We start from the raw sequence: 27,426 nt of genomic DNA, 5'->3' as shown, positions 1-27,426 counted from the left end.
CTTGTGCTAGCGCCAGTATCTCGTTTGTTCCAAGAGTTTTTGGCATTGCTCTTCGAGATGGCTTTTGGACGCTGCCACCCTCCCATTTCCTCAGAGAAGTGAACGGTGTTGAAAACAACTCGGGGCAGTAGCTGCGACAATATCTGCAGACGGCGGTATTTGCGAAATCTATGCAAATGAGTTTGGTGAAGCAAGACGAGGGAAGTGGGTCATAATTCAGACCTGAATGCAAACAAACTCTAATATCTCCGCACCAACCGGCGCAGGATCCGATATAGCTCGGCCATTGCGGAAGATAAATGTGGAATGGGTTGGGACAATTTTCCTTCGAATGATTCCAAAACGTGCCCGGAAATCCCGCCGACTGAAAACATAAAAAACCAAGGTAGCATATGACGTCCATCCCTAGCAATGAACGCTAAAAAAGACGCGCAAAGCAGCTTGACACTGCAGCGCTGGCTGCAAGGACGCGGTTGACATGCAACAGAAAACGGGGCCGTTTGACCGAATGAAGCTCAAACGGACTGAATCCAGCTCGCTGTACTCCGACGGCTGCGTACGGTATTCTGAGGTCGCGAATTAGAGAGCTGAGTGTTGGGTTTAGTCTCGGAATTACAGTACTATATTTGAATATACGGAAATCCACATAACTTGCCCAAAAAATATTTCTTGAAATGCATGACAGACAATGCCAGTTATCAAACGTCGTCCCCGTTTTATATCAAGCATCGTTTTATCATGGTCAGAGCAGAGATTTTGTAATTTTGCGCTACCCGCGTAAATCAACTAGCTCAAGCAACTGTCACCGACTCAGGCGCAGCTTGCTGTCCCTCTTCTATGCACAGGTAGACTATTGCGTTATATCTATCCTCTCGATTCTCATTTCATCTTGACACTACGGGCCTTTCAATCGTTACACCGCAAGATTTTCGCGAATGGTTGATTTCAGCCAGGGTCAAATGAGAGCCTGACACATCAATAGTGTACCGGCGTTTCTACGTAGCTTGCTCTCTCTCTCTGGGACTAGGCATCCGTGTCAGTGCAATATACTCAATTTATAAAACAGCCTTAATGGCCCCAAAATTAACTGTCAGTTAGGTTCAGAATGGATTTTGGATAACTAAAATGCAACCGTCAAAACAACTTGCGCGCATTGGAAGATAGGCGTTTTTCCAAGCATTTCTACGTTTCGAATATCCGAATACCAATTTCGTCATCACAATATTTACTCAAAATTCATTCGAATAGTCGAACATTACGAATCCAAAAATATTCAGGTCTTCTGTAAATCGAGCTGACATGTGTTGCCTGCTGCTGCGGTCATTTGCAGACGAGCGGAGCGGCTCAGGAGAATTGCGTGGTGGTCACGCTAAAGAATAGAAAATTGGGCATGCACAAAACCACGCATCTAGCACGTTTTTCACCAACGACAAGCGAGTACCTCTCTTCTGAGCAGACGAGGAGCCGTCCTTTCGCCAAGCTCCCCACAGGTCTGGACCTAGCTCTGGCCCTAGACGTCCCTTCATCCGCTCCTCACAGAATCTGAGAAGCGTTTGAAGCCAGCTAATCGAGTACGTGTGTGTCGAGCCACGCTCCAGCGCCCCTCCCCCTCCCCGCCGCCGAGGGCGCCGTGAGAGGTGTTCGGCACCCTCTGGCGGTCGTTCGGGGGGGGGGGGGGGGCCCTTCGGCAGCAGTTCGGGCGCGCTGCCGCACCCGCCACTCGAATCCAGAGGCGGGATTAATCTGCCAATTGGCGTTTTACAGCCGCGGGGAAACGCGACGCGGCGTCGTCACAGGTTCACGGACGGACGGAAGGGATGGGGGCGATGTGGGGTGGGCACCCCCTCCCCCACCGGCACGGATCCGCTTGCAGCAGGCGGAGTTGGGCGGTACCCTGCCCCATCGCCACGCGGCGTCGAGACCAGGCGGGTAGGAGGCCAGGGCGGGGGTGTGTACCCGCCCGTCGTTGCCAGAGAGACGGAGATGGTCTGCTGGGTACCCTGACCCGTCGCCACGCAGTGACGAGAAGGGCGGGAGGCGAGGGTGGGGATGGATACGCGCCCGTCGTGTCCTGCGGGACGGATGTGGTCTGCTGGGAAGGAGCCTCACCAGCCTGGAGACATCCCACAAGCACTGCCTGCCACTTTGCACCGAACGTCTGCCGCCAGCGCGCGGCTGGGTCCCCTCCGGAGACGGCGACAAGACCGACGCCGTCCGGAAGTCCCGACAGCGCGGAGCGAGACCCCAGGGGCCATCTGGCGCCGGCGCTGCAGGGAAAAGGGCCCTTACGACAATCGCCCACTTGAGTCATCGCCCCTCCGACCATAAAGGGGAGTGGCACCCCAGTCGACGCGCCGTTTGCAGAGGCTCTGGCAGGAAGGGGGATGATGGGAGTGGCGGGACAGGCGCGACCGGCTCTCTCCCAACAGACAGACGACGCAGGACTAGCTACAGAGCTCATTCGCCTATTCGCACGTACTTGGGCAATTCTCATGTTCGCGGGTGATGTCGCTGAGTGGTCGTGTATTCCCACCAATGACAACATGGACGGAGGCGTCCCAGTAAAAAAATATCCGCCTTGACATGATTGGTTGGGATTTTCCAGAGCTACGAATGTCGTTTCCGCGTGCGAAAAAGCTTGGGAGCACTCCTCAGCTTTGCGAAAGGGGAGTTACAATGCATTGTTTTTCGTAAGATGCAGTGGGTCTGCCTCAGCATGGGGCCCTGGGAGCCGGTCAATCCCTTGACGGGACTTCCATATGATATAAGCACAATCATGTTGACTGTGAGTCGTGATAGCGGTCCGTTAAAAGAAAAGCGAAACACGCTAATTAATTTCAGCAGCACCCTCGATCAGACTCTCGCCGATTTCGTCCAAAGCCTTTTGCCAGCATGGGTGTCTGGGATCAGCACCCACGCTCAGCAGCACCCGCGCTGTTGCGTGAGTCCGGACCGCAAGATCCGATCGCACAATGCCTGGCAAACTGCAACAAACTGTGGCGAAGATTTAATGTGTCATGTCATGTGCTATGTCAATGTGTCACGTCATATTTAATGTCATGTCAGCTCGACACGGACGGTCTTACCCTCTGATGTCAACCAATCTTACGCGTGGTCGCTGCCACCAGCCTCGGGCCGTCCCAGTCAGGGGCCCGACATTGGGTCATCCTAGTCAGGAGCCCGACCTCAAGTCATCCCAGTCAGGAGCCCGACCTCGGGCCGTCCCAGTCAGGAGCCCGACTTCGGGCCGTTCCAGTCAGGAGCCCGACTTCGGGCCATCCCAGTCAGGAGCCCGATCTCGGGTCATCCTAGTCGGGAGCCCGACCTCAGGTCATCCCAGTCAGGAGCCCGACTTCGGGCTGTCCCAGTCAGGAGCCCGACCTCGGGTCATCCCAGTCAGGAGCCCGATCTCGGCCCGTCCCAGTCAGGAGCCCGACCTTAGGCCGTCCCAGTCAGGAGCCCGATCTCAGGCCGTCCCAGTCAGGGGCCTGACCCCAGGTCATCCCAGTCAGGAGCCCGTTCTCAGGCCGTCCCAGTCATGAGCCCGACCTCAGGTCATCCCAGTCAGGAGCCCGATCTCAGGCCGTCCCAGTCAGGGGCCTGACCTCGGGTCATCCCAGTCAGGAGCCCGACCTCAGGCCGTCCCAGTCAGGAGCCCGATCTCAGGCCGTCCCAGCCAGGAGCCCGATCTCAGGCCGTCCCAGTCAGGGGCCTGACCTCGGGTCATCCCAGTCAGTAGCCCGACCTTGGGTCATCCCAGTCAGGAGCACACAGTGAGCGAGCGAATAGCGGCACGAGCCCACCCCGTCGCGGGTGGATGAAGTCGAAGGCAGACGTTCTAAACAACTGACCCAATGGAACAGGCCCAATAAGCTGATCGATAACACATCTCAAAGACCGCGGCTCAGATAACCTAAAAAGCCAGCCATTGACTCATATTTTGATCTTTATCATGCTTTTCTTGCCAGTCCGGCTTAGATGCTGAGCCCGGATAAATGATATCAGTTTGCCTGAAAATAAACATCATCCCAATGCCTAATAGGAGCACCACAGTCCGCTGATCAGAGACGTAGCCACGGGGGACGGGCCAGGCCTCTCTCATGCCAAGAGATTTACACGAGGTACTCGGTGATTTAGCAGTAGTTCGGTCCAAATTCGCAGGAGCTCGGGTGAAATCTAATGTTTGACTCTTCCCCTGCGGAAAGACCTGGTTACGTGCCTGCAACAGCTAAAAATGGTACGCGGCATGTTTAATAACATTATGATCTGTACCTCACGCTACTTTCTATTTAGACAGCTGTGATAACGATATTATGACGCTGACGCTGCAATGGTTCGATGGAGGCAAGACCACAAACCGCCACACGCTCTAAAACCGGCTACCACGTTACGCTGGGACAATTTAATATAACTGCCACTTGTGGCGGCCCAAGACTTGATTAAGGTCGACAGCCGCGCGCAGGTCTGCATGCAGTGATGTTTCCACGACAGCAATGGGCGCCAGTGAATTTGTTGGTACACCTCCACGCTTATTTAATGGGGTCAACCGTGTTTGGAAGGGTCAGTATAGGTGTCTCACTAAGTATCAAGCTGAGCTGGTATTTGCGGTCTCAGATAGGTCAAATAGGTGTACCGTTGCTCTCCAAACGTAATCCCAATTATCACCCGCCACCAGCGCCACCTATTCCGAGGTCTCCATCTAGTTCCTGTCCCACACGCTAGAGGGCGGGCAGCGACAGCACCGTTGCGGCCGCGTGAAACGCATCACCCAGACCTCTGTCGCACGCTGATACTAATAAGGAAGATGCCATCCAACCATCCGAAACATATTGCTTCCGTTCAGGCACCTGCGGCGCTTACAATCAGACCGCTGCGTGTACTGCAAGCAGACCGAGCTGTGTGGGTGGTCCGCCGACCTGCTGCCTGTCCCCCCTCCCCTCCCCTCCCTCCATCAATCTAGGGACCGCACGCGAGACGGCAAGGACGGGCCCTGCTCGCAGCCGCGGCTGTCACTGACCTTTGAGCAGGAGCTGCATCTGCTGCGTGGCCTCGGGCTCCGGCGGGCAGGGTCCGTCGCCGGCCGGCCGGTCCTGCAGGTCCCTGGCTGCTGCATCGAGCTCGCTCTGAAACGGAGGGTCGACTCGGTCAAACACGCACCGGCGGATGGCGGCAGCAGCGGCCGACCTCGTGCGGCAGCTCGGGCGGGACAAGGTCACGAAGTCACGGGTCTATCCACATTCTGGCGCAAGGTTTGAAGTCGGCGGAGAGCTTTAACGTCATGGAAAAGAGGCCGCTAGAGGTAGATTTATTCCCACGGATCAGGAACCGCAAGTCATCCTTGCATGTAGGGAGTAATTCTGGCGAGCGCCTTCTATTCGGTGTTGTATGAATGTGAAAGTGATTCACTGACATCATGCATGTGTGAATATGATTCAGTGGAATGATGTATGAATGGCATCAAGCACCCAGTCAATATCACTGCGTGATATCTGTGAAAATTTGGACGCGATTTTAGTGTTAATTGTGACGAAAATCTTGACAATCATCCGTACTTCGGGACCGGAGCGGAACCCCAGGGGGGACGGGGATGAGTCTCTGGACTCTATCGACATTCAACGTTATCTGTCGCAATCGAGCTGCATGGAAAGAGTGCATCTAAAGCACACCCCATCCCCCCCCCCCCCCGGTCCCGATCATCCGCCGGTGGTGCCGTCCTTGCCTCGGGAACATCCAGTGTGCACATCAGGTAGAGGTGCTCTCACACTCAGCATTCATAGTTCGCCGGACATAGCTCCCTTCACATGAGGATATCAACGTCGTCGTCGATGGCAATATGCAAAATCTAGGTATCACGGCTATCTTTAAGTCCCAGCACCATCCGCCCCAATATGGAGACTTCTGTATTAATGCGACGGGATGCGGAATGATAAATTGCTTTGTCGATCAAACAACTATGTAAGCGCACATTGTTTCTGGTGAGGCCTGCTATATTTTAGTGCTTCTAACAACACGGTTCGCGCCATTGGCCCAGTTGGATAGCGCGCCTTCCATCCGATCCATCCACACGAGGCGGGGGGGGGGGGGGGGAGGGGGGGAGGGTCTCTTCTGCCTCTCGCCATTTGCCCTTGACAGACATGCTCCGCGGTCGGCGGCAGCGGTCGCGCTAAAAGTCACGTGACGTCAGAGGGCAGGACGAGCCGTACCGAACATTGTGGCACGTTAAACCTTCGCCACCAAATCATGCCGTTAACCTAGAATTGCACGGTCGGATGGTTGTTCGTCAGGGTTTGCACGAGCGCTACATAGCGCGAGCTCTAATCCCAGAAATTCATCACTCAAAAGATTCGGATCAAATCTTTAAGCATAATCAAAAACGTTCTTTTCACTGTTTTATGCTCTTTCATCCACTGGTGGTCCATTGAAACGAGTCGATACATTACCCTTCTAAGCTTATTCTTTGCAGAGTTTCACAATGGAAAGCACTGGCTTTAACTTTCAATGCACGGCACTTAAACAGGAGCCAAATGAAAATGATTACTATTGATACCAATCAATATCAATGGAAGGCAACGTGGATGCTACTACAAGTGTGATCGCTATATCAGCCCTTTCGATCTGCCACGTGACTCGAGATACTTCCGTGCTGCGAGACGTAGGCGTACCGTGTGTGCAGCACCACGCGAGGGGGTGCAGCACCGCATCGTCCAAAGTGGCGGCGCGTGACACCACAACCGACATCTGTTTTATATCCCTGCGAGATCCTGCGGCCCTGAGGCCAAGCCATCAACCGAGACATCCGTGGTAGATTGGGGATACCCTAAGCCTGTTTGCATAGCCGCAGGCGGTGGCGGCGCCGGACGGGTTCCTTTGTCCGCCAGGGCGGGCGCGGGCGGCCGGCCGCCAGCACCGGTCCGAGTCGTGCCTCGCCCCGCAGCTCTGCCCCCTGGTGGTAAACCACTTCCGTTTCGCCGCTCGACGAACGCAAATAAACAGAGTAGCCTGTCACCTGGCCAGCGTTAAGCCGTGAGTGCGTCGGCACGGGCACAGCGAGTGTTTATGCCGGCGCGCGAAGCTGAAATTCGAGTGCGGTTCGGCAAACACGCCCGGCTCTCCGGAGCGGAGGTGGCCTGGCCAACAATAACTACACGAGTCACGCGCTCTTGGGGTCGGGTCGCAGAGCGCGGCTGCGTAATCAGTCCAGGTCACCACACGACTTTTCGGTGGCGATGAAGATCGCTGACGGAATGAGACCACTGACCGCAAAAGCCACTCAGTAATTTTATAAGGATTTAAAACACGAGAGTGCAAAACCCAGTTTCGCACTGCGGTCTTATGCATCAGATCAGTTGGAGGGCTGGAACGCATCAATCTTGCCTTCTCAAGATGTGCAGATAGTGGGAGTGGCTCTCAAGCAGGCGGGACGTATAACAGGGCCGTCGGATCTAACTGCCGGGGTGGGTCCCACCCAAACCAGCGTGACCTCGACCGCCGACGCGCCCAGGGAAGACTGCACCGCGCTGGCGACGCCGCCCTGGTCTGCGACTGACGGCGCACTCGGGACAATAGCGGAACTGAAACTTTTGCGCAAATGTCAGAGCACGCCCGGGCTCTCGCTCCTGGACACGTTCGCTGACGCCGCTCCCCGCGAGGCGCCGCTCCTCTGCCCGTGTACTCAGCACTCGGCCGCCGCCGCCGCCGGGCCGGCGGGACGGCGCCCGCCGCGGGCGGTGTCCCGGAGGAGGCGGCCGGCCCGGCGGACGGGCCCGCCTGCCCCTCGTCTGTTTGTTGTGACGAGGAGCTGTGCACTCTCTGGACCGCGTCCTCTCGAGCTGGAGCCCACACACCCGGGCGCCGGCTCAGTTCGCGCAGTGAGGAGGAAGAGTGCCTCCAGGGCCCTGCGGACCAGGCCAGCGGCTTGCTGTTGAGTGATCACTGCTCCCTGATGTGAACCAATGATTGGGATTGCTGTCTGCTGTCGATCGACTGTTGTCTACGATCTGCGAACTGCGACCAATTGCTATCTGCTGGGATTGCTGTCTGCTGATGGCTGTCGCTCATCTTGCATTGCCTTTCAAAACCTGCATCGTCCGTCCATAGGCAGTCGGGGGAATGAGCCTCGCTGCTACCGCTACAGAGCAGGTCGGCAGCGTAGCTCCGAGCCACGCTGCCTACAGGTTTCCCGCAGTTGCCCTGTGACGTAGTCAGTGTGGCTGAGAGCATGCCCACATTGCCATGGAGGCGAGCCGGCCTGGCGGCCCCCCCCCCCCCCCCCCCCAGCAAATTTCCAACTACGGCACTGCGTGTCCAGAAAATCCCCAACTACGAACAGTGCCGAGACCCGCTTCGCTGTAAGTGACATGCCGCCGCATGCCGCTCCCGTGCGCCATTAGGTGGACCACGCGTGTAAAGTCCAGCACATTTTCACGGCGGTGGGCGCGAGACAATCCTGCCAGCGGTCCCTGCGTCCATGGCCGAGGAGCGCCGCTGTGTCCGGCCCACCGGCGGTCTCCGCCCCGGCCCGTGGAATGTCGCCAGTCACGTTGTGTTTTTGCTGATCATTTGTCAGATCGGTGCTGCCAAAGCCACGCCGAGGCGCCCGCAAGCTCGCGCCGTGCCGCCGCGCGCACCGCCGACTGTTGACCTCTGACCCGAGCCGTGGCCGGCGGCATGCGGGTGAGCGAGGTTGTCACCCCGTTGGCGCCCGTCTCGCCCGGCCCGAGGACGCCCCTCCCCCCCCCCCCGGGGCAGCCAGCAACGGTTCCCACCCCAGAGCTGCGGTGGGCTCATCACAGCTCTGTACTCGGATGAAAGCGTGCGTGTTTAGTGCGTGAATGAAAACAGTCGTTCGAATAGTCCGTCTCAGCTAGTGAGCAGGTACCTTATGCTGTGTTGGGACGATTTTCAAGCCGTCTATACACGTCTTTAGCAAGAACGTCCAGCTTGTACAATAGCACACATTGGCTTACGTTCAACCCTGATACACCCTTCTTACACTAGTTCCAACCGCCTATCATAAAATATGGAAATCCTTGAATAGTGAGAATAAGTAAAAACTTGATGTCAAGGACAGCACTCGCTATTTTGAGGTCAAATTCGTCAACATTTCGATACATTCGGGAGTCACCGTCAGTACGCCTTTGTACACAATGGAAACAAGGCCACATTTCACAAACATCACGAGGTTATATCACCTTTATCGCTGATGGCAAGTACGTTAGTGGTGATGGTGAGCACGATTAAGCACGAGCACACATGCGCTCATGTGCAACAACAGCGTGTGCTCGTGTTGAAGTGTGTTAACCATGACTATTAACTTACTTGCCATCAGCGCTATCGGTACAACAGCCTAGCGACGTTTGTTGAATATAGCTTTGTTTCATTGTGTAAGAAAGTGTGCTGATGATGATAGTCTAGTGAATCGAAACGTTGACGGATTTAACATAAAAAGTAGCGGCGGTTGTCCCGAACATAGAGTTTTTTGTTCTTCATATATATACATATATATATATATATATATATATATATATATATATATATATATATCGATCTATATCTATACCTATATCTTACACCTTACATATACGCATATATTTATGAGTATTTTCCCAGTGTGAGCATTTGTACACGAGCAAGCTGGTTAGACTAGCTAGCTCACTAATGGCTTAATATTGACAACGCACGCTACACCGGGTAACAACCTTCCACGCGACTGGGAGCCAGTGGCGTCTGAGCCGTCACCAGGCGAGTTTGCGTCGCTGGCACAGAGCCGCCGTTTCCTCGGTGAGGCGTGAAGAACAGAGGGCGCCACGCTGATACCTTCCGCAGCTGACAGGATGCCGCAGCAACAGGGTCGCCATGGGAGCCAGCCGGCTGAGGAGGATGAGACCAACAAACGCCTTGATTGGAGCCTGGCCCGCCGCAGCGCTGACCACCCCCTCCCGGGTCAGCCCCGCTCCTCGCCCCCGTCGTATGACGTCACACGCCGGCGGTGACCGGGCTCAGCCCGCCGTGATGACCCGGTCGGTCGGCGCTGTGACGGCATCGCCGGGCTAGAGCTGGACACTAATCCGCAGACGGACGGCGACGTCTGAATGGAGGCGGACATGGCGGCGGCGGCGGCGCGGCGCTCAGCCGGCTGGCCGGCACCGGTGCAAAAACTGGGCGCCGCAGAGTGTGGCTGTCCCCTGTCCCAGAGACGCGACCGGAGCGCGCCTCTGACAGAACAGCCACATCAGCCACGCGCGACTGCGCGGCCAGAAGCCTCTGACAGAACAGCCACATCAGCCATGCGTGACCGCGTGGAGAGATAATAGCTTAGAACGGTAGCGCCCGCCGTTCCGTGAGCTTTGGACGAGCTGCTTCAGTTGGGGGCTTGGGCAAGCTATGGCCCGCGCTGGGGTGGGGAGGGGGGGGGGGTCTGCGCTGGAGCACATCGCGTGGACAGTAATCGGAGCTTTGTAGTATCACGGAAACTGGGACAGTGACGAATCGCACAAACTAGACGTGCAACCAGGGCATGATCGCTGCAGGCATAGTCATGGCACGATCACCAGAGCCGCTTCCATTACATTACCAGCACTGGTGTAGTCATGACATGCTCACAAACGTGGGATTATGACATTATCATCAGAGATGTGGTCATGACATGATCACCGCAGGCGTAGTCATGACAATCACTGGATGAGCAATCAGGACATGATTGCCAGAGGCGTAGTGATGACATGGCCACAAGAAGCGTAGTCATGGCATAATCACCGAAGGATTAGTCGGGACATGGTTACCAGAGATGTAATAATGATATGATCACCAGAGGCGTAATCACGACATGATCATCACAGGCGTAGTCATGACATGATCACCGGGGGCGCAGTCATGACATGATCACCATGGTCGTAGTCATAACATGATCATCAGAGGCGTAGCCATGACATGATCACCAAAGGCGTAGCCACGACATGGTCACCAGAGGCGCAGTCATGGCATAATCACCAGAGGCGCAGTCATGACATGATTACCAGAGGCGCAGTCATGACATGATCACCAAAGCAGCAGCCAGAACGGTGTCTTCCAGGCATTGTCACCACGACGACGCCCGTTCGTCCAGATCTTCGCTCGACCAGGACACCCAAGCCTCTGCAGCGCGTCAGTGAGCTTCGTCCCCGAATTGGACCAGTCACTCCGCCCCTGCAATCGTGCACAAGGTCGCGGCGACGGGCTTGATTAGCCTCGTTCTCAGGGCGAGCACGTGGCCGGCAGGTGGGAGGGGGGGGGGGGGCGCCCGCGGCTGCCGCGCGCACTCGTTATGCCGTGGCGCAACACGACGCCGCGGCGGCGACGCGCGCCGCCCTGCGCGCCGGCCGGCGGCGGCGCGCAGGGCGGCGCGTCAGAAGTCGCCGACACCGCCGCCGGCCATCATGGCCTCCATTCGTATGCGGAGCAGCGGCCAATCGGAGGCCGCGGGGGAGGCGGCGGCGCAGCTGACCCCGCGACCTTCAGCGCGGCATTGGACCGACCCTTCAGCTCGGCCCTGGACTGACCCTTCAGCTCGTCATTGGACCGACCGTTCAGCTCGACACCCGACAGTCCCTTCATCTCGGCGCCTGACCGACCCTTCAGCCTGGCACCCGACCGATCCTCTAGCTCGACACCCGACCAACCCTTCAGCCTGACACCCGACCAACCCTTCAGCCCGACACCCGACCAACCCTTCAGCTCGACACCCGACCAACCCTTCAGCCTGGCACCCGAACGACCCTTCATCTCGGCGTCCGACCGACCCTTCAGCTCAGCACCCGACCGACCCTGGCCTTCAGCTCGGTATCCGACTGACCCCGGCCCAGGGCCTAATCGCGGGGTAAATCTATACGTTTATACGCCGTAAGTGCGCCTTGCGCTGCTGTAGTATATTGCAGTGCCTGGCTGGTGATCTGAACTGAGTTAAACTGACATTCCGGAGCCCTGCATAAGCCGCCGAATATGGTGTTACCGCTATGAGACACGTTGGATATTGTACCGCTCCGTAAGGATTCTGCACTACCCGGCTCTGAGAAATCGTTTTGATGCAGAGAGCAGTTCTGTCACTGGGACTGGCTGCTTGGTAGCAGGTCAGGGGCGCCCGAATGTTTCACAAAATGAGAGGGCCTGCCCATGCTAATGATCTCCATTCATCACAGTAATATTCATGAGTTTGTAAGCCCCGGTCCAACTGGGACCCGTCTCTCATTGCCAAACGTCGTTCACAAGCTGCAATCTATGACGTCACAAATAAGTGCGTCACATTAGTTCCTACGCCTTGGAATACAGCTGCTTGTATGTGACGAAATCACTTGTTTATTTGTGCATTTAGACCGTACGCAATCCACACGCAAAAATCCAGTGCCCGAAACAGTTCAGTTTTAAAAGCAATAAATACACTATACACGAAAAAATAAGAACATAATAACACACACACATACGCCTTACATTCAGTCATACATAAGCCTTACACATTCAGACACAACGGTCATCAAAGAACGCTCCCCATGTACGGGCGAACCTAAACAACTTGGACCGAAATTATTTGGTCGGCTGGAAAAAGTCGGTTCGGGGAAAGAGCTGAAGAAAACAATTGCAGACAAAGGATAGGCATGTGAAAAATCCATTGTTAACAGCGATGACTCTTACAAAGGGCTCGTGGAAAATGCTGGTGTACCGAGAAGGGGGCTGGTGTAGCCAAACTGAACAGTGATGTCAGGTGAGCGCCGTCAGACCTGTGATTATATACGCTGTCTGCAAGCTTGTGACGTCATAGGTAGCAGCCTCAGGTAAGTAATTCGCGAGAAAAGAACTGGTCCTGGTCCCCCCCCCCTCGTTCCTACGCCGGCCCGGCAAGCGGTTTGGCAGGTTATGGTTTAACGCAAAGAATGCCTTGGCAAAAAAGTGATTAGAATTGGCTGACGATGGAGCAGGAGTGTTATACATCTCGAATCACCAGCCGAATTAAAAAATATACGTGAACGTAAAAAGTACAGGTGTCTTATAGACCTCAAAGGATTCAGCCAACCAAACACTCGTTTCAGGCAAAAGGATTGCTCAGACTTTCTCCCGAAAACTTAATTACAGCCCGAGGCGAAACACGTACAACATACAGCACGCATGTGTACATCTACAATATAGCGGTGGTAATTCAACAGTGTCAAACAACTTGCTGAACATGGCTCTTTGCCAGGGCGGATTTGGGGTATCGCCATGAGAGGGTGGATGCGGGTTGCAGAGCGGGAGGCGCGGATCTGCGTTTTTGGTGCTCCTCCATTGGACTGAGACCCTGCACTATTCAACCAATACGCACTTACCCAACATTTTGCCATCTTATACAACTTCAGTCGAAACACCACTTGTTAAAAGCCGGGTCGTTTGGTCACTGACGCGCTTTGGTCATGTTCAAGCTTCTGTGAACGTAAAGTTTGCCTGGGGGTGTGATCAATTTCGCGGGTCCAAAATTTTTTCTCATTTTTTCCAGGTCCCGCGATACGCCTGAAGGGGGCCTACTGCACCGATGACTCTCCTATTGGATCCTCCCTATTATGTTCTCGTCATAATGCCTCAAAGCTGGAAACGTGGACAAAAAGTGCCGCCAACTGACTACAGGACTCCATGACTGCAGGACGGATCTGTGTTGCCTGAGGCGACGATAGGAGTGATGGGTGGCGTCCCTGGTGGAACACTTTTCTTACAAAAACTACTGAAAACCGGCAAAGCCCTTCGTCGAAGGTTCATGCAATCCGTTAAATGGACATTGCAAGAGCCATGACATCATTGCAGAAGATTTGCAGTTCGTGTAATTGCAAAAATCGCTGCATTCGCTGCCATGTCAAAATCCGGACACTCCTCGAGTGCATAAAAGTCGTGCCACCCCCTTTTTGCAAGGAGCGTGCTCCTCACGATAGCACAGTTTAACCCTGGATGTTTGGCCGTATGGGAAGCGACTACCACATAGCAATGATTTCACATATGGCCGCATTTTGTACACACCGTTAAGGCCACAGCGTAGCGCAAAAAATCGTCTTTAGGAGCAGGGCCACAGGCCGAGTAGGGCCGGTCCCGCCCGATTAGTCACGCTTTTGTTGGGCTATCTTTGCTACCGCCGATCGCACCGGTGTGCAGTTTTCAGAGGCAAGTCACGCAATTCCTCAAATGCCGTGATGTAAGATGCTTAAGGTATTTGTTTGCGAGCTGCTCAGTCGAAGTTTTCCTGTGCCATCGCGCAATCACTGTCACTTCAACTTACCGACTCGATCAACAGGCAGAAACGTGGCATTGTTTTATACCGAAAAGGCAAGAGATTATGAGTTGAGAGCCGGTCCAGATCTCGACGGCGAAACAAGACCATCACACCCCGACAGGGGAGCCCGCCGACACACAGTGTCAGCGAACCTCTCTCTGTCACAGGCCCTCCCGAAAGGCCATCAGAGTCTTGGCCTCAGGCTGTGGCCTTCAAACGCATTGATCCGACTCGCTGGCATGGATTCACGAAGGCGCCTAGCTCCTCCCTTAGCTCAGTCGTGGCAACATTTACATGATCGCGCCTGATTTATTCCACACGTCTGCCGTCGCCTTGGCCGTCACACGTCTGCCCAGGTGACAGGTCGGTTACCACGACGATGCTACAGACGACGTTGGTTACCACACGACGCTCCAGGTGACTGGCTGGTTACCGATGGTTTTCAAACGATGACAAGCCCCAATCGCTTACGCTTCACATCCAGTGTCATCTCAGTTCGCCACGCCGCAAATCTTAGTGGTGTTTCCATTGCTGTGATTTGCTACAATTGAAAAACCCTTTTTTCTGTTCGGTATAGGAAGGTTAACATTAAAAATATTTCCGGGAAGGACCAATCTCTTTAAACCTGATACCCTACCAGCACTAGTTGTGCATTGGATCTGTCCATGCAGCACCTCGAACTGATCCGCTACTGTTTTGAGTGCCCTACCCTCAAGGGGGCGAACAACTGTCTTTCGGTATTCGGAACATTTCTTCCCCGCCAATCTTACACGTTGGATTCATTCTTGCTCCAGCATAGGCGTGCGTGGAATTCGCTCCAGAATCCACTATGTACGTATACAGGCACATAAATGTACATATTTATACAGGCGATACGTACAATGACTAATGATTTATTCACGCCTTCGACAGTGCTGGACAACCAACATTGAATATGATGACACATTGCAGCGATAGCTAACAGCAATCAACACTCATCATTAAATGACAGCGTGATAAATGCGAGGTGTTTGGATATCGAACAGGTTTATTATCCCAAAACGTTCGCCGTAAATTGCAGCTGTTCCGTAACATACAAGCCATAATCATCCAAAGACGATACCAAACGAACTGTACACGTCCGGGATATGCGGATGATAAGCTGATTCATGCTCCAAACATCTCATTGGTTTGATTTAGTATCTGCTTAACATAATCTGCTATGCACCAGCGGTGATGCAAAACCGCTACAGCAGAGCTCATGAATAAGACATTGACTGACGTACTGCGACCCCACCGGCGTCAGAAGCCCCAGCCTGCGTACCGGGCTGGGATGCCACTGCTCTGACGGCACCCAGGGTCACTCGGAGTTGATTGCGTGCGTGCGTACGTGCGTGCGTGCGTGCGTGCGTGCGTGCGCGTGTGTGCGTACGTACGTACGTGTGTCATGCTTGCGCGCGTGAGTGCGTGCGTGCGTGCGTGCTTGCGCGCGTGCGTGCATGCGTGCATGCTCGCGCGCGTGTGTGCGTGCGCGTGTGCGTGCGTATGTGTGTATGCGAGAGCACAGGGCCGCCGCCGCCGCCCTGGCGCGATTTCAGATCGGTCCCAGCTCGCCAGAGACCCGGAGGGCGGGGATGGGGGCGGCTCCCACTCGGACCGTGCGGCGGCCGCCCGCCGCGGCCGGCAGTCACGGGGCCTGGACGGAACATGACGTCATCATGTAACACCCCGCCTCCCGGCCGGACAGATCCAGGCCAAGCCTGCGGTCACCATCAGTTGCCGCCCGAGGCGGCCATCGAACGGGAAAGCGCGTGCAATGCTTCGGGCCCACCCTGAAAACCTCATTTAATGGAAAAACACTTGACGCTTTACGCTCCATGTTCTTCACTTTAAATGCACATTGTATCCTTGTGATGTGAGCATTTCAGTCAGCATGTAGCGAATTGCTCAGCCTAGAGAACCGTCAAAGAGCATGCATCTAGGCGCTTAAGTGTGGGCTTCTGTAGTTGACCTGGCAGTGGCCGCCTAATTCCACTTTATGGACCCCAAGTCACCTATATCAGACGGTGCTGCATGCCACTTGCTAATGGTTCACCGTCCGTTAGTAAGCAACGGAATGCACTCACGGTTTTGCTGCTGCTTAGACCGCAGTGCGACATCCAGTGGAACAGATGTTTACACCGAAGGCGCCGCGGAATATCGCCCACGTGCTAGCGGTATTACACCGATCGGAATTCAGCGCCACTTCGTAAATCTCAAAACATGTTTTCCGACGGCCTCTTGCGGCGCATAAGTGGAGCACCCGCGAGTCCCGTCATCAGCTCGTAACGACCCCACCAATGTTTACACGACGCCAGCATGCTGATTCATATCCCCAAACAGTCATGACAGCGCCTCAATGGAGGCGCGACGTCCCGGTCTGCGGGATGCCGGCTGGGAGCGGTACCGACCGCGGCTGTCCGGTAATTTCCATGCGGCGCTGTCGGCGCCCGGAATGATAAACGGCGCCAGCACTCTGTCGCCTGGCACCGCGCCGTGTCCGAGATGGTATCACCACCCCGGACACGGCTGACTGACGCACGAGGGTCGGCGCGACGCCGCTCCGGGCCGAGAGGACGCCGCTGCGGGCCGGGAGGGTGTCGCTCCGGGCCGAGAGAGTGCCGATCCGGGTCGAGAGGGTGCCGCTTCGGGCCGAGAGGGCGCCGCTTCGGGTCGAGAGGGTACCGCTCCGGGCCGAGAGGGTGTCGATCCGAGCCGAGAGGACGCCACTCCGAGCCGAGAGGGTGTCGCTCCGGGCCGAGAGGGTGCCGCTCCGGGCCGAGAGGGTGCCGCTGCGGGCCGAGAGGGTGCCGCTCCGGGCCGAGAGGGTCTCGCTCCGGGCCGAGAGGACGCCGCTCCGGGCCGAGAGAGTGCCGCTGCGGGCCGAGAGGGTGTCACTCCGGGCCGAGAGGACGCCGCTCCGGGCCGAGAGAGTGCCGCTGCGGGCCGAGAGGGTGTCGCTCCGAGCCGAGAGGGTGCCGCTGCGGGCCGAGAGGGTCTCACTCCGGGCCGAGAGGGCGCCGCTCCGGGCCGAGAGAGTGCCGCTGCGGGCTGAGAGGGTGTCGCTCCGGGCCGAGAGGGTGTCGCTGCGGGCCGAGAGGGTGCCGCTCCGGGCCGAGAGGGCGCCGCTCCGGGCCGAGAGAGTGCAGCTTCGGGCCGAGAGAGTGCCGATATGGACCGAGAGGGCGCCGAGAGAGTGCCGATATGGACGGAGTGGGCGCCGCTACGGGCCGAGAGGACGCCGCTCCGGGCCGAGAGGGTGTCGCTCCGGGCCGAGAGAGTGCCGATCCGGGCCGGGAGGGCGCCGCTCCGGGCCGAGAGAATGCCGATATGGACCGAGAGGGCGCCGAGAGAGTGCCGATATGGACCGAGAGGGCGCCGAGAGAGTGCCGATATGGACCGAGAGGTCACCGCTGCGGGCCGTGAGAGCACCAATCCGGGCCGAGAAGACGGCCCTCCGGGTCGAGAGGGTGCCGCTCCAACCAATCCACAGCGGCCAGCCGCACGGCCGAGGGTCAGTCCCATAGCACACCGCAGCTGAGATGGTGACGGCGGCGGCAAGGTCTCTGTAGCTGTCATGACACGTGACATGGCCAGCACGTATTGTACATACCATCCAGACACACAGCACATGAACTGTGATATCACCTTGATAGAGCCTTGTCTCTGTAAAGACATGCATTGAAAGTTCTTATTCTGACAATCATCGACGTTTATTGTTCGTTAGACGTTATTTATTTATTAGACGTTAGACGGACTGACGTTCATTAGACCAGACCTGTATTGCCCATATCGAAACAAAACTCGACGTTTTAACCTCGTGACGACGAGTCTGTGACCATATTATGTAGTATACGCATAATGACAATGCTGAAAACCATTCACTTCAGGCGTGTCTTGCTTATATCATCCGCAAAGACCATGCGTTCTATCGCTAGCCCTAATGCTGGCATCCTTTAGATGGTCTATTGATGGACTATGCGTAATATAATGTGAAGAACCACGCATTGTATTAACACAGGTAGCAGATGCAGCACCAACATCCACCGACTTCAGCATGGACTCGGGCTCCCGCGAACTACCCACGGTTATTGGGGAATGCACCTACCCAGGCACGTAATTTCATTTGATAATCATTTCCCGTGATAATCTGACGCAGAACGCCCTGTGCGGCTTGAATCTTACTCTAACCGCTTTGTTATTTCCGTTTGCCAATTCCCGAAACAGCGAGAGACCAGTGACGCACGAGCCACTAACATCAAGGACGCAGGATATGCTCGCTTCTTCAGATCCATCGGAGATGAAACGCGCCTACTAATCACAAGAAACGAGACCTTCAAAACCTTATTCATGTACGTAAAAAACCGCGCAGAGAAACAGCTTACTCATCGCCTCGCATGTTTCACTGATGAATCGCCACCAGTAACGCTTTAAACGCTACCTCATGTATAGTTATGAGCATATGTCAGAGCCGTTCTGCACAGTGAAAGAGTCACGATTCGTCTTGATCAACATCAGGCTTTCAACATGACAAAACAAGGATCAACCTTCGCCCCAAACAAATGCGCTGCCAAGACCGCGACAACCGTGCTAGCCTTTGTTTCCCGGTCCTCTTTGCATGGTGCAGTGAAAACAAATAGCCTTTGTGTATGGATGTAGCATGAACATCACTCAAGCTCAGAGGCAAAGTAACTGGTGTAAAACGGTCAGACAATGTGACACGACAGCACGTGATGTTCCGTCCCGATCTGTCACAGGCCCCGGCCTTGCTGTGCTGCAGTGACCTGCACGGGTCCGGACCGTCGCCTGAGGGCAGGGCGGGGCGGCCAGGCCGCGGCCCCGGCAGAGGCCCGGACCGCCAGCTCGCGGGGCTGAGCGCGGCCGGCCGCCGGCGGCGGCCGCTCTCCGTTCCTTCGACCGCCTGGGCCGAGCCGGACGCGTCTGCGGCGTGCCCCTGACGCACGCGGCGGCCAGAGGCGCGCCCAGCCGCGCCCGGCCGGGGGTCACACCCGATCTTAGACCGGTGAGCTGTGTTCCACACTCGTGACAGGACCACAGTGTGTGTGTGTGGGGCGGGGGGGGGGGGGGGGTCGAGAGGTTTTAGACGAGAGCCGCCATCAGAATACACGATGACAATCTAAACTTTCCCCTTTTCCAAGCACTTCTCACGTGCCGTCCCTGTTTAACGAGCGGCGGCACGGGAGATGTCTGGCCCTGGCCCCGCCGCCGGGCGGACCACACTCGGCGCTGGGTGCCGCCGGCACGCGTGCTCGGCGCGCGGCCCACCGCCTGCGCAGCGCCGTGCACTGGCGACCGGCACGGCTGCTGCGACGCGCATACCGGCGGCCGGACGGCATCCGGCGAGGGGCGCACACAGCGCGGGGGAGGACATCCCTGCACCCAGTGCGGCGGGGACGCCTCGCAGGCGACCACCTGCCCGCTCCGTCGCCAGATTGTGGACCAGTGGTTACCCGCTCCGGCGGTGGGCGTTAGCCGGCGTCTGACATGTGTTTAGGCCTCGGCGGTGATGAAAGTTTTCACAGCGTCCTTCCAGTCGTCTGTCGCCTGACGCCAGGGTTCTCGTCTGACGCCAGGATTCTCGCCTGACGCCAGGATCATCGCCTGACCCCAGGATTCTCGCCTGGCGCCAGGATTCTCGCCTGACGCCAGGATTCCCACCTGACGCCAGGATTCTCACCTGACACCAGGATTCTCGCCTGACGCCAGGATTCTCGCCTGGCGCTGCCCGATAGGCCGCGACAGCCGTGGCGTGACGGGTCTCGAATCCAGCCAGTCATAGTTTGTCTCCCTGATGGACTTTCGATGCCCTACCTGGGACAATTAGACGACATCACACAAACAGGTTTGGATGAATGTCGACCAAAACGCGCCCTGTGGACTGGCGCCACCTCCACCGGTCTGGAGTTCGGTGGCGCTCCTCGTCGTCCGTGAAGCGGCACGGGAACGGCTAAATAATCAAACGAAACACCGTGAAGAGCGAGCGTGACGCCGACGGCTTGTGTGTGTCACGCATGATGTTCATTTTTCGGCGCGCTCCATCAAACTGAAGACCGCACCGCAGGCCGTCACAACCTTTGGACGGCGGATTTATTCATGGACTTGGTCGTTGGAATGACGTACCTTCAGTTGCTAAGCGACAGTCAGGTTGCCATGTTTCTTGGTAGCTATCTATCCGTTTAGAACTAAACGGCTCGACGGCCGGTAAATCGCCAGAGATGCTGGCGCGCCCTACAGCTACAAGCTACGCAACGGCTGGCGTAATTGATGAATCAACTCATGTTAAGTCAGGTAACCTGACTGTTATGATCGTTTGCAGCGTGTTAACAACGTCTCTCGGACCGCTTACAGTGTACAGTCTCAATCAGATTTGGGAGCTGGTCAAGGTCTCAGACAAGAGGTCGGACGGAGTTGTCCATCTGAAGCCTTCTGTTGCATGAGGAGAGGAGATGTGAATTGGGAGGAGGTGTGAATGTCTCGTGCATCCTCACGCACCGATAAGTTGTCCCCGTTTGCCTGTCAGAGGCATCCAACCAGGTCCTTCTGTCTCGTCAATACAGGCCCTCATTTTGTCAGGGGTCCCGATCACGCCTCGCCCAACGTTTTCTATCGCCAGAAAGAGAGAACCGACTAAGATTTTAGGGGTTCAGAGAAGTTTCATTTCCACCAAACGACGAAAATGAGTTACATTGGGGGTTTCATCAAGCACTTGGCAACGTCTTCGCAGTTTGTGACACAGATCTGTCGCTTTGCCAGGACCACCAGCCTCAACCTCGAGCCACTTCAGGAGTTTCGGATCGGGAGGCACAAGTCCGTTCGGGAGTACCAGGACCGGTATTTTAGTCCTCACAGGCGTCTCGTATTAAAGCCCTGACTCACGTGTGAGTCTCAGTCTGGGGGTCATGCCCGGGAGTCATGCCCGGGATTCATGATTGGAGTCCGCAGCCTCCTATCAACACCAGAGTCAGATCAGGTGTCTCAGATCAGAGCCTCTACTCGCGCCGCGAGTCTTAACTCGCGAGTCATGAGTCGCGTCGGGAGTCATTAGCCCCGGGCTGTCACGACTCCAGTGCGGGCGCGGGCGGAGCGAAAGTTCGCACGCGTCCGTTTGGTATTCCGGTCAGGCGGGCCGGGCTGCGCGCCGCGAAGCTCGGCCGCCCGCACCGCCCTCAGCTCTCGGCCGCCCGCGCAACGACGCCGGTAGGGACGCGCCCAGGCGTCACACCTGGGGGTTGGAGTGGTGTGGGGTCGGGTGGGGCACCAATCTGCAAACCGGACACCGGCATGATTTTCCCAGCAGTGCGTTCCTTACAGGTACAAAGCGCAGCGCTCCTGCCCCCCTCCCACTCCACCTGGAGGCGCCCCTGCCCCCTCCCCCGCGGGTCACCCTCAGCCGTAGTCAGCCGATCAAACGTGGCCCATTACGGCCGCCGCGGTGAGGCGATGAGACGGCGCGCCGGTCACGCTCCGGGCCTCACGAGTGATCGCTGCAGGCGGCCGAGCGGCGCTAATTGGCAGCTAGGGACAATAACGCCGCACCGTCGACATGGATAGCCGATCCACGTGCGGGTCAATCAGGCGCCGCACCGGCGCGGCTGAGGTGCGTGCAGAGGCGACACGCGACGCCTGGACTCCCGGCGGTGCAGCTGCGTAAGCGGCGCCGCGTCGGCACGGCTCGGGTGCGTGCAGAGGTGACACGGGCGCGTCTGGAGTCCCGGTGGTGCAGCTGCGTAAGCGGCGCCGCGTCGGCACGGCTCAGGTGCGTGCAGAGGTGACACGGGCGCGTCTGGAGTCCCGGTGGTGCAGCTACGTAAAAGGCGCCGCGTGGGCACGGCTCAGTTGCGTGGACACGGGGTGCCTGGCCTCCCGACGGTGCAGCTGTGTAAGCGGCGCCGGCTCCACGGGCAGGACCCTTGGTGGGCCCGCCGCTCTGGCAGATCGTACCCGGCCGGCGGATATCAGTGAGGCGCTCGGCGGCCCCTCCGCCCCTGACCTCGGGCCAGCTCCGCCGGGTCTGGCGCGTGTCGGGGCGGGAGCGACCTCGGGACGTCCCGTAACTCACACAGGCCCGGCAGCACCGGTGTCACCTGAGGCCGAACGCATGACACGACACGTCCCCCTCCCCTCCCCCCCCTCCCAGGAGCGTGACACGAGGCGTGTCGCGTCCAACAGCAACGGGGCACACGACACGTCACGTCCTGCGGGTGACATGTCGCCGACGGCCCCGCGCCTGGGGCTCGCTGCCGACGTGTCAGGTGTCAGGTCAGCAGTGTCAGTGTCAGACGATACAGTGTCAGGTCAGCGTGCCGCCGCCGGCTCGCTGCTCGCTGCAGGATGTCACAGCCGCCGTGCAGATGGCGTCAGCGACAGCAGACCCCCCTCCCTGGAATCAGCCATCAGGCTAGAACCCAAGCCAAGTCTCAGCGACCTGGAAGTGGTGCGCGGACGCCTCCCAGCCTCAAACTCGACCAAAATTGTAACGAAGTCGTTTGATTTACTTTTAGAGGCCAGTGGAATTTTTTCTGCGCATCCACTCGCGGCCATATAGCACTTACGTGCAGCGACGAACGTCATAAAAGAATATCGTGCGCGAGCCTAGCGACTGGCGGCAGTTCCGTGCAGTGCAGCGCACACGGGCGCATGTAAATTACGGCTGGAACGGAACTCACGCTGCCGCACTGCACGGGCGCTATTGCCCGGCATCCGACAGCATAAACGCTCGCCCGCCCGCCCGGTATGCAGGAGTTCCCAGAATCAACATAAATCGTCTGTGACGAGAGCAGCGCGCGCAGGCGCAGCCACGTGACGCGCGGCGCAGCTCGGACCAAAATAGTCCCGCGGCTTCGACGGGGTTCGCCGCGGGGCAGCAACATCGTGACGGCATGCGTCGTGACGGCGTGACGGCTGACGGCGTGACGGCTGACGGCGTGACGGCTGACGGCGTGATGCTGCGCGAGATATCACGACCGGCGGAGGGTATCAGGGCGGGGGTCCCATTGTCGCGCAGGCTTCCTGTGGGGGGCGAGGACGCAGGGGTCGGTGAACATGTGTCATGTCGGAGTATAAACGAACCACCGCTTGGTGGCGGCGTGGAGGCGGTCTTAGCATGGGACTAAGACTGAACAATCTGGACGCAGCACTGTGCTATGTGTGTAGAGCTGAGGGAAGCCAGTGACGTCATCAAATGGTAGTCGGCAGATAAGGCAATCGTTAGTTCCAGTGGTCGCAGGGTGATGAGTCGGTGATCAGGCAGTCAGCGAGTCAGTGATTTTCGACATGCTTTAGGATCGAAAGTAGGGATGGGCTAACTTTTATGGGCATCATGGATCCAATCCATAGCACTCACCCATATGTTGATGTTGGGCTGCTCCTTCTTCGGTTTCTTCCGTTGCCAAAATTTCCACCACGATCTTCCCATGGTGTTCTCTGTAGCGTAAGCACTGAAGATTTATCGCTTTCCACTGTTTGTTTCACTCATTCAGTTGATACTGTCGCAGAATCCCGGTGAACACTTAACGTGGATTGCAAATAAGCAGCAGCAGTTTCACGTCGGTTGTGCAGTTACAGGGATCGCTTTACGTGCGCCACACGCAGCGATTGTTCCACGCGCACCACAAACTCGTAACGATTGTTCCACGTGCACCACAAACTTGCAGCGATTGTTCCACGTGCGGTCACAAACTCGCAGCGATTGTTCCGCGTGCGCTGTAAACTCGCAGCGATGGTTCCACTCGCACCACAAACCCGCAGCGATTGTTTCGCGTGCGGTCACAAACTCGCAGCGATTGTTCTGCGTGCGCTGTAAACTCGCCGCGATCGTTCCACGCGCACCACAAACTCGCAGCGATTGTTCCGCGTGCGCCACAACCTCGCAGCGATCGTTCCACGTAAGCCACAGCCCTGCAGTGATGACGTCCTTGACGTTTCACCGGCCTACGCACCAAACCCTCGGCGTGTCACCGACTCGCCTGGCTGCCGGTCCAACGTTTCACCGATCCGAAATCGCAGCGAATTAGTTCACCGTCCGCGATCACCGGTCCACTCGTGACGCGTCTCGTGCCCACTGTGCCGTTGGTCCGGTCCGTTGGTCCAGATGCCTGGTGATCACCGCAGCGCGCCGCGGGGGCACACCGACCGAGTTTGAATTTCAGCCGTCCAGCCGTCGGTGAGTCACGTTGCACGCGCGGCGCGTCGACTGGCCGATCCACAACCGACGTCGGCGACAGGGCCCGGCCGGGCGGCGCTGCTGGCGTGTCGGCGCCCCGTACCCGCTCCCTCGAATGCCAGAGGCGCTAATTGCCGCTGGGTCGCGCGCTGCGCGCTGGCGCTGGACTGCGGAGCGGCGCCGGTGGCGCAGCACCTCCGGAGGTGGAGCTCAGGCGGCTCTGAGCCGGCGGCTGGGCGGCGCAGCGCGCCTCGCGGCCACTCCCTGACTCTGTGATGACGTGAGTGGCGGCGCCTCGCGCGCGGATCCGGCCCTCCTGCCGAGCGGAGTGGTGTCACTCTGACCTCTGCTGACCCCGGCCCGGCGGACGTCCTGCCTGCCGGGAGACGAGCTGCTGACCTGGCTGTGCGCCGAGGTGTCCTGAGCTCTGCTGACCTTGGCAGGACCGCCGTCTGACCTCGTTTGAACTTCGTAAAGCAAACGCCAGCTGGCTTCGTGCGACCCCAAAAAGGCGGACGTCGGTTGACCTCGGGCGCCCTTCAAACCTCAGACGTCAGCTGACCCAGGTTGACCTGACCGAGGCGTCTGTGGTGAACCCTGGCGCGCTCCGGGCGCCTTTCACGGGGGAAAGGCGGGGAGACGAGCGTAGGGAGGTCGGTCGAGGTCGACTGTCCGGACAGTGAGTCGACAGTGAGTCGAACCAGCCGGACAGGGAGTCGGACCAGCGCCGGGACAGCCCGTGGCGTCGCGGCTGACAATGTCCGCTCTACGCCTCAGAGGCGCTCAGGCTCGTCGGGGGCGTCAGATGGCGGCGCGCGGCCCCCCGGACGGTGACGGCGTGACGCTGCACGTCCCCTCGTGGCCGCTCCTCTCCGCACCACTCCTGCGTTCAGCCCGAGTCGGTCAAAGCTGGGCTCAACCCCGGTTGCTGCGGTCAGCCTGTCTGGCTGTCTGGCTGCTGCGGTCGGCCCGTCGGCGGTTCGCAGCAGGGCTGGGTGCTGTGGTCGGTCTCTTGACGATTCGCAGCAGAGCTGGGTACTCCGGCTCGCCTGTGCCAGACTCTGGCGGTGTACCCAGCTGCGCAGTTACGGGTGCCTTCGCCGGCAGCGAACCACCTGCGGAAGACGAGGGCGGGGTTAGTTCTCACGCGGCCGCGGTGTGGGCGTGACACGCTCTTTCCGACTCTTTTAACTGCGAAGATCATGCAAATGTGTGTCTCCATTAGCGTGAGAACGGTCCGTTCCTATTGTGAAGAAGGTTGGTAGGATTTCCTTGTGGGAGTTTTCGAATGATAAACACCGCTTCTTTGATTTCCTTTCCTCGACTGACGCTGTCACGTCCTCTCCTCACGCCATAAATAGAACACCTGGCCGGCCAGTGTCACTCTGAGGACACATTCCAGCATTCCTCGCTGCGTATACCGAGCACGCAGCAGAACTTGTCCAAACACGCAGATCTGCATCGCCAGGGGAAGGACTTGTCCCGTAACGATCGCTGGAAACTACAATCGTCCAGACGGAGCAAAAACGCGTCCATGATAAGGCGACAAGCCTGCAGAAATCAATACCGCGCAATGGATGGTGCCATCGGTCCTGTCCCGTCGGGCCGGGCCGGAGGGCGCGTGCGGTACAGTGTCGCTGGGCAGGCGAGCCTGACACACTGGGCGCCCAGGGTCAAGGCCCCGTGCACGTGAGAAGGTCACGGCCCGGTGACAGAACGTCGGCCCGGTGCGCTGCCCCAGTGCTCTGCAGTGGCAGGAAGGTCACGACCTCACGGGCGAAGGAGCTTCCGGTTCCCCGCAAAATATGATTGTCTTGAATGGTGGCAAGGCTAATTGTTTTCTGAGGGATCCGGGCCAGCCTACCGCAATGTAACGGCACTCAGTGGACTGACAAATGCACGGCATTGCTGGTGTCTCGTGCGGTGTATATCAGGCAAGTACAGGCTGCAGCGTCAATTTACCACAATGCTTGCTATCCATGGGGTTCGCGTTGCATATCTCGCATTGAATCAAGAAGCCTCAATGCGCAAGCCGAGTCCAGTTACGACCAAACTCCAGTGACAGTTACGACCGAGCTCCGGCTACAGCTACGACCGAGCTCCGGCCACAGCCACGACCGAGCTCCAGCCGCGGTTACGACCGAGCTCTGGTCACAGTTACAAACGAGCTTCGGCTACAGTTACGACCGAGCTTCGGCCACAGTTACGACCAAGCTTCGGCCACAGTTACGACCGAGCTCCGGCTACAGTTACGACCGAGCCCCGGTCACAGTTACGACCGAGCTCCGGCCACGGTTACGACTGAGCTCCGGCCACAGTTACGACCGAGCTCCGGCCACCGTTACGGCCGAGCTCCCGTCACAGTTACGACCGAGCTCCGGTCACCGTTATGACCGAGCTCCGGCCACGGTTACGACCGAGCTCCGGTCACAGTTACGACCGATCTCCGGCCACAGTTACGACTGAGCTCCGTTCACAGTCCCGACTGAGCTCCGGCCACGGTTACGACCGAGCTCCGTTCACAGTTACGACCGAGCTCCGGCCACAGTTACGACCGAGCTCCGGTCACAGTTACGACCGAGCTCCGGTACACAGGTTACGACCGAGCTCCGACACAGTCACAGTCCCACCGACCGAGCTCCGGTTACGACCGAGCTCGACCAGGTCAGGCAAGGCCGCACCCTGCTTGTAAGCCTTGGATGGGACAAAAACAACATTAAATAACTATAAGAACCAAACCTACGAGTCAAATAAAATGGTAGCGACAGCCAACAGATCGTCCCGGTAGAATAATGAAACCATGGCTGAGTTGTAAAAAGGTGCTGGAAGCGATTAGTACCAGAGATAAACTTTTTCTAACCATCACTCACGATCAGGTAGCCAGGATCGCCCGCTCCCTGGTGAAGCAATAGCAGCAGTAAACGTTGATGGGTTCTAAGCCAAACAAAAAGTCGATGCCGAGTTA

At 57.6% G+C, this 27,426-nt stretch overlaps 1 protein-coding gene across 1 annotated transcript in view; it reads right to left on the bottom strand.

Moving 5' to 3' along the window:
- The window catches only part of LOC119095139 (intersectin-2), a 151,655-nt gene extending 127,174 nt beyond the window's left edge, over window positions 1-24,481 (bottom strand). The window contains exons 1-2 of the mRNA XM_037218022.1: window positions 23,643-24,481; window positions 5,018-5,123 (exon numbers count right to left, since the gene is read on the bottom strand). Coding sequence (XP_037073917.1) covers window positions 5,018-5,123; window positions 23,643-23,714 — 178 coding nt within the window. The 5' untranslated portion in view covers window positions 23,715-24,481. The remainder of the gene's footprint in view (window positions 1-5,017; window positions 5,124-23,642) is intronic.
- Between the last annotated feature and the right edge of the window lie 2,945 nt (window positions 24,482-27,426).

This window comes from Pollicipes pollicipes, unplaced genomic scaffold (assembly GCF_011947565.3).
Source record: "Pollicipes pollicipes isolate AB1234 unplaced genomic scaffold, Ppol_2.1 Scaffold_4219;HRSCAF=4965_pilon_pilon_pilon, whole genome shotgun sequence".
NCBI classification, from domain to species: Eukaryota; Metazoa; Arthropoda; class Thecostraca; order Pollicipedomorpha; family Pollicipedidae; genus Pollicipes; species Pollicipes pollicipes.
Note: the sequence above shows the minus strand (reverse complement) of the source record. Positions and strands in the feature narration are given on the sequence as shown.